The sequence below is a fragment of the Pimephales promelas genome, chromosome 13 (assembly GCF_988280905.1).
Source record: "Pimephales promelas chromosome 13, fPimPro1.hap1.1, whole genome shotgun sequence".
NCBI classification, from domain to species: Eukaryota; Metazoa; Chordata; class Actinopteri; order Cypriniformes; family Leuciscidae; genus Pimephales; species Pimephales promelas.
Genome location: NC_142781.1, coordinates 6,571,489 through 6,578,988, shown reverse-complemented (window position 1 = coordinate 6,578,988; position 7,500 = coordinate 6,571,489). Strand labels below are relative to the sequence as shown.

The window sequence follows — 7,500 nt, the reverse complement described above, 5'->3', positions numbered from 1 at the left end:
CAGCTGAGTGTGGCCAGTTGTCTTATTTTTTGCCAGCCCACACTGCTTGCAGATATAGTGATATATGTCCTTGGCTAATCGTTTTCGTGGTGGTTCACCCCTAGCCACTCGCTCCTCATCCTCTTGGGCAGCTTTCTGCCTTCTCCAGGTGCGCTGCCTGGGCTGAGTTTGTGGTGTCAGGTTATCAGGCGACTGGAACTGGGAAGGTGGCTGGAATTGGGGAGGTGACTGGAACTGGGTAGGTGGCTGGAACTGGGAAGGGGGTTGGAACTGGGAATGTGGCTGGAATTGGGGAGGTGGGTGGAATTGGGGAGGTGGCTGGAATTGGGGAGGGGGCTGGAATTGGGGAGGGTACATAAACTGGGAAGACTGAGGCACTGGTAGACCTGGTGGGTAGCTGGGAAAGGGTGGATAGGACCCAAGAGTGGAGAATGCAAAGTGTGGTGCTGGTGAGTATGCGGCAGGAGGAGGGTTGGGCAGTGGGCACCTGTTGGAGATACGCTTACGAATGAAGGCCTCTCCCTCCTGATTTACTGGCTCCTCAAATACCATGGCCTCATGCCCATGCTGTGCAGGAGCAGCTGGAAGTGTGCGCACCTCAGGAAGTGACTCATTTGCCAAATATAATTGTTTGGGCAGTACAGTACCCTGCAGCAGCATGTCTCTGTCCATACGTTTCTGTCTTCTTTGTAGCCTGCAAGAGAAACATTCTTCATCTTGAGGTTCGCCATTTTAATGGATAAAAAAAAAAAAAATATTTTGACTTAGTATAATTTTTAAAAGAAATGTGTCCAGGAAGGAATTATAAGTACAATCTTGATATACTACTGTGATTTGTATAAAAGTATTTCACAAAAGAAGACTCACCACGAGGAGACAGTAGTGGTGTTTATCGGGACCAGAACCAGGTTAGTCTTTCCTAGAACTGCTCTGCTGTCCTCCAGTAGCTGTTTTAAGTGGCTGTATACCACCACAATAGATTGTGGAATTGGCAGAGTTTTTCCTTGTGTGTCCTTGGGCCTGTTCCGTGCTTGCTGAAACTCTTTGAAAAGCCGTAGGCAAACACATTCACAGACCCTGTGAACTTCAGGGTCCTGAGCCGCCTGCCCATGAATCATGAACAGTCTATGGAAAAGAAGGATAAAATAATCTGGACTGTATTCTGGGTAATAAACTAGTGAAGATTGAAATAGTCATATTACCTCTCTGCTGCCTGCTGTCCTGGAGCAGACCCACTCCGCTTCCTGGATGCTCTCCAAGGTCCTGGCAAAGTCTTCTTCTTAACCCTCTGGCCATATTTTGATGGTACCTTGTCCATGGCATGCAGAGCCATGTACAGCTTGACTATGTTGTCCTCCTCTTGTGATGATAAGGCAGTGATTGTTCGGTTTAGGCCAACCAGGTAGGCTGCCAGGGAATCAACTGCCTCCCAGCCCAAGACACCTCTGGAATCACACTGTATACTCTGAAAATTGAGAAAAAAAGCCAGTCGAATAAATATATACAATGTTGTAGTAATTATTTTGTATTTTTCATGCATATATTTATCTTTACAAACAGCTGACAATAGGTGTTTTGCACTTCATCAGATTCATTTTTAGTAAAGTAAAAGATAGTACAGGCTAGTAACATTACCTGGCCTGATGTGCTAGGACTTGTAGTGTCATCATCCTGTTCCTCACATTCCTCCTCATCAGGGGATTTGGGTCCAGTGTCACCCACCTGACTGGTCACCTGGGCATCCACGTCATCTATTGGAAGGTCAGAGTCATCAGCCCTAAGGTCAGCTGCATGACATACAGTTGTGTCAATTTCAGTTTCATCTTCGGGCTCCTCTGGGGGGACTTCAGGCATGTCATTTTGGTGTGCAATCAACTGGTCGCCTCTATTGGATTGGGCCAACAAGTACTCCACTGCAATACGCTCCCCTGCAATCATTTTTAACACATTGTTAATGGGGAGAGGACACCCACACACACTCAACACACTCAAAACACACACACACACACACACACAGGAGAAAAAGAGATAAATACTCCAGTGCTCAGCAAGTTATCTTACCAGTGGGTTTTCGTGGAGGGGTGAATTCTGGCACCAAAGCACAGCCAAGGACCCGTTGGCTCATGTTGTTTAAATGAGACATTAAGTAGACATCAAATGTCCTGAGGTTTGAGGCCCCCACCACAGATACAGCTTCTTTTGCCCGGCTCATGTTCCATCTCGAGGCCCCCTCTAACATGTACATTTGTGTGTGCATGGCATTGCATCTCCATCCTAAGAATGAAAATGCACAGATTTAGACAGCATATTATTTTAAACTGAGGACATATACATTTAATGACATAGTTATAGAACAGTAACATAAAATAGTGAGACAAGTATCTTTTCAACTTAAAAATCTACAAAACCTACTGCAATTTAACATTCAGAATTTACCGGGAATGAAGGCACACTGGTGGCGGTGAAAACTCTCCAGTGAGGATGACCCCCTGCCACACCTAAGAATGTTTAGGACTTTGCCACCCTTCTGGAGTGTCCCCGTCTTTGTGTACAACTCCACATGTGGAGGGTCCTGGATGCACTCAAGATGTTTTTGTTGCATCTCCCACACATGAGACATACTGTCAGGGTTAACAAGGCGAAGCCCTGTAGTGTCAGTTAGCTCCCACACTGATTCCAGCAGCTCTGAAATCATGGCCTGGATCTCCTCAGCCCTGCGCGTCCGTCGCCTACAGTGCTTCGCCAGTTCACCTGGGCTAATGCTGGCCATGAGCTGTGCCTCAGTGGGAGCCTGTCCACCATGGCTGCTCTTCCACTCCCCTCTCTTGGCCACTTTAAGTTCTTTCACGTCCTCCTGATCCCACTCAAAGATACAGGAGGAAAGTTTTGAACAAAAGGTACCATAGAGAGGGTGGTGCTCTGTAGTAAGGCCACAGTTGAATCTTCTCATAAAATGGAAGATATCTAGCCTTACAATAGACTTCCATGGCCGAAAAAGATTTAGCACCGCAGGTGTACCTGTGCAGGGGGAAGAAAATCAAGAAGCATTACTTCAACATACTTTTCAGTCATTAAAATTTATTACAATTACATTGCATTGCTGGTACTAATAATAATAATTAACATTACCAATAGGGAAAGAGGATTTTTTTTTACACCACTATTAAATTTTGTAAAATGTATTGTAATGCACATTCGATATAGTAGTAATTTGAAAATCTCACCTGACTGACTGCAGCAGTCCCGGTCAACATAGATGACCTCAGGCTCTGGCTCGCCAGCATTCTGGTAGCGCCTGACGACGCCCTGGCACAGCTCCTCCAGTCCTGCGCCTTCAGCTGTTGTCAGAACACTGTTGAGAACCTGGCCAAGCTCATTGCCAATGTTGGTCATCCATGCAGCTGTATCCCCAATTCCACCAGCCAGCTTTTTGGTGATCTGAAAAAACAACATAAGGAAACATAAAAACATTCTGACAGGCTTACTTATACATTTTTTTCTTTTTGTTATGAAGCATTTCACTATATATGAAGAGTTCAGATGCAAAAGCCTCTAAGTGCCATTTGAAATTTTCTTCTAGAATGATAATTTTGATCAAGCTTGTATATTTAAGTTCAGTAATTTCACTTAAATGACAATTAATAGGTAATCTTCATTGCAATTAAAGTGAAATTACTGAACTTAAATATACAAGCTTGATCAAAATTATCATTGTAGAAGAAAATTTCAAATGGCACTTTGAGGCTTTTGCATCTGAACTCTTCATATATATATATATATATATATATATATATATATATATGTGTGTGTGTGTGTGTGTGTGTGTGTGTAACACAAATGCACACTTTTTAATTATTTTAAATTTATCCACCTCCAAAAAACAGAAAAAATATAAATTATTTTTATTCCACTTACTTAACATGGATGGCTAAAAATAAACCTCATGCTCAAACATTTATGTATTGTACCTTCTTTGTAGAATCCATCTTCAGGATTCGGCCATAGGTGGAAGTAATCACCCCCTTCATCTCGTCCAGATGGCTGAGGATGTCGTTGGAGTGGACAGTCTCAAACCACTGGGCGAGTGGAAGCGGCCTGAAGGGTTTAGGTGCGGGAAAGGCAGGTGCCGTAGCAGATTGGACTAGGGCAACCTTCTTCAAATAATGCTCACAGTCAGAGAGGTACTGGATGGTCCGTCGTGCCCACTCCTCACTGTGGACTTCCTCTACTGCTGACTGGAGGTAGGAAGAACTGTTGCCGCTGGTTCTTGGCCTGAGGAAGGTCACACATTTCATGTCCAGGGCAAGTTTAGTGGTCAGCACCGCTGGAAACATGGTCCTGTGTGCCACATCCAGTTGTGAAAGTATGTCCTTGCTCCATGGGCATACTGGCAACTTGCAAGCACTACAGCGTGGATAGTCCCCACCCAGAAGGTAGTAGCAGCTGTCCATGTCAATCACTTCCCTGACCTTCGGGTAGATCCCTGAATGGTGCATCTTCCGTCCACACTGTGGGCATTTAAGAGGAATGCCCCACATCCTCATAGGTGCCCACAAAAACATCCTCTGCCGGAAATACCACCCGGGTTCAGGAGGAGACGGCTTGGGCAGCATTGGCGGATAAAACCAGTTCCCTTGGATCTTCTGCCTCAGCTGCCCTGTGGGCTCATAGAGGCACTTGGCAATCCACACCCAATCTGCTGGCTGAAGGACTCTCTTGAACTGACTGGGAAGAAAGCTCTCCCAATCAGTAACAGCCTGAGGCAGAGATGGTGTGGGTTGCAGTGAGGGTGCTGGAGATGAGGATGGAGTGGGCCGTGGAGATGGAGAGCGTTGTGGTGGTGGAGTGGACTGATGTGGTGGAGAGCACCGTGGTGGTGTGGGCAGCGGACATGGAGTGGGCCGCGGAGATGGAGTGGGCCGTGAAGATGGAGAGCGTTGTGGTGGTGGAGTGGGCTGATGTGGTGGAGAGCGCCATGGTGGAGAGCACCGTGGTGGAGAGCATCGTGGTGGTCTGGGCAGCGGACATGGAGTGGGCCGCATAAATGGAGTGGGCCGCGGAGATGGAGTGGGCCGCGGAGATGGAGTGGGCCGCGGAGATGGAGTGGGCCGCATAGATGGAGTGGGCCGCGGAGATGGAGTGGGCCGCATAGATGGAGTGGGCCGCGGAGATGGAGTGGGCCGCGGGGATGGAGTGGGCCGCGGGGATGGAGAGCGTTGTGGTGGTGGAGTGGGCTGTTGTGGTGGAGAGCGCCGTGGTGGTGGAGTGGGCAGCAGACATTGAGTGGGCTGCGGAGATGGAGTTGGCCACAGAGAAGGAGAGCGTTGAGGTGGTGGAGTGGGCTGTTGTGGTGGAGAGCGCGCTGGTGGAGAGCGCCATGGTGGTGGAGTGGGCAGCGGAGATGGAATGGGCTGCTGGGCTGGAAACACTGGTGCTGGCAGTGAAGATGGCAAGTGCTGTGGAGGTTGCGCCAGCCGTGGAGATGGTGAGGGGCACGGAGATGGAGATGGTGTGGGATTTTTTGAAGGGCTTTTTTTTTTTGGAGCCAATAGGGCCCCATAATGACTGGACTCAATGTGTTTGAGCAGTCCAAGTGCCCCCTTGACCCTGGCCCCACAGCTGTCACACCTCTCTTCGACATGGTGGTCAGAGAGGTGCTCTGTGAACTTCTCTGCCTCCACAAACACACCACACAGTGAACACTTCACCCCCTGTTCTCCATGTGATGTCCCTGCCTTCTCTGAGCTGCTGCTTTCCTCTGCCATAGGCCCCGCCTCAGTCAAGGCCTTATCTGTTGACTGAGAGAAAAAGAAGATTAGGAACAAAAGAAGGTCATACTATTCATGTTAAATACTTTTCATTTAAATTAAATACCATTCATTAAATACCATTCATTAAATACTATTCATTAAATACCAATTATTCTGCAGTACTGTGCACTTAAGAATAGATCAGGGTACTCTCCATAAAATAGAACAGGGACTTATCATGCCTTTGATATATTATATCATATACCTACCTTATGGAACCCACAAGTGCACACTATGTGCCTTCCAAACAGATCCACCTTATTCCCCTTTTGCAGGGGACAGGCATCGATTCGCTCCAGGGCCTCCTTCCATTTTTTGCTTCCAGGCCTTTTGCCTGTAGTGAACTGGAAGGTGCCCTGGGCATACCTATGGCAGATGTCTGTCCAGTAGGCAGAGGATTTTCCTGTTTTTGTCATATCTGAAAAATATTGTGGAACAAATCAATGTAGTTGTGCATTAGTAGTTATAGCTGTGTTAATGGATCAATAATGTGAGTGGTATTTTTTTGTCCAAAGGCCTTAATAATAATAATAATAATAATAAACAAATGTATGACATTCAAAGTATGTAAGGTAGTAGTAATACTTTATCTCTTTTACTGAATCCAAAAGGGATTTAACTATATGGACATCAATCATTGTAAAGACATGCACTGTTAGACCTTACCAGGTTTTTTTTACAGTAAAATACTGGCAACACTGTTGCCAGTTATTTACTGTAGAAATGCACTAAAACTCGAGTTAACTAAAAAAATAATAAAACTTATTAGCTTTAGTGCATTTTTACAGTAAATAACTGGCAACAGTGTTGCCAGTTATTTGCTGTAAAAATGGACTAAAACTCGAGTTAACTAATTTCACTTGCAGAAACCAACTTAAAAGAATCAACTAAATTTATAATGCATTAATAATGTGAGCAAGGTATTATTGTGAACTTATTTAATTAGAAACAACAAAAATTAACTTTTGTAAATAAAGACATTTCCACCGGATTCTGCAACTAACACAGACAGAGCCTTTTAAATAAAGCAACATGCAGCGTATCATCAATGTTTGTAGATCTTCTCCTGGACTGAAGCACAGGCTCTACTTTTCAGCACAACGGTGACCCCAAAAACAAGATTTTACAGTAAACTACTGGCAACAGTGTTGCCAGTATAAACCTGTTTTATAACTTACAGTTTATTACTGTTAAAATACATTTTGTGGGAGTGTCTTTTTATCTTACACTGTTAACCCTTTCAACACCACAGGAAAATCCACACTACAAAGAGTAAAAATTAACATTGATGCAGTGTTGCAGTGAGATAATTAAGGGAATATGTAAGTGATTGTTGAGCATTAGTGATGAACACCTGCTGTTAACAAGCAGAATCACTGAAGGAAAGAGGAACAACAAGAACAGAAAATAGAGAAACACAAGAACTACAACTGACTTCAGCCATTACACATTATTACACTTATTATTAATATGTATGGCTTTGTTTCTGTCATACATCTATAGAAGATGTTGTTGAGATGTTTAATTAAAAATGTTTGGCTTGAAGTTACCATCATAGAGATCAGTGTTTGCTTTAGTTGGTCTGCTGACGCTGTAACATGAGATTTTATTTAGACGCTGTGTTTAAGCAAGTCACACTTGTGCAGACATACAGTTTAGTAATGATTTGATTTGTCAAAATATGGCAATC

The 7,500-nt window shown here is 44.7% G+C and overlaps 1 protein-coding gene across 1 annotated transcript in view; it reads right to left on the bottom strand.

The window, feature by feature from the left end:
- The window catches only part of LOC148975684 (uncharacterized), a 1,408-nt gene extending 75 nt beyond the window's left edge, over positions 1–1,333 (bottom strand). Inside the window, exons 1-4 of the mRNA XM_089118244.1 lie at positions 1,203–1,333; positions 868–1,125; positions 286–694; positions 1–189 (exon numbers count right to left, since the gene is read on the bottom strand). The exon at positions 1–189 is cut by the window's left edge and continues 75 nt beyond it. Coding sequence (XP_088974370.1) covers positions 1–189; positions 286–694; positions 868–1,125; positions 1,203–1,333 — 987 coding nt within the window. The remainder of the gene's footprint in view (positions 190–285; positions 695–867; positions 1,126–1,202) is intronic.
- Positions 1,334–7,500: the final 6,167 nt, after the last annotated feature.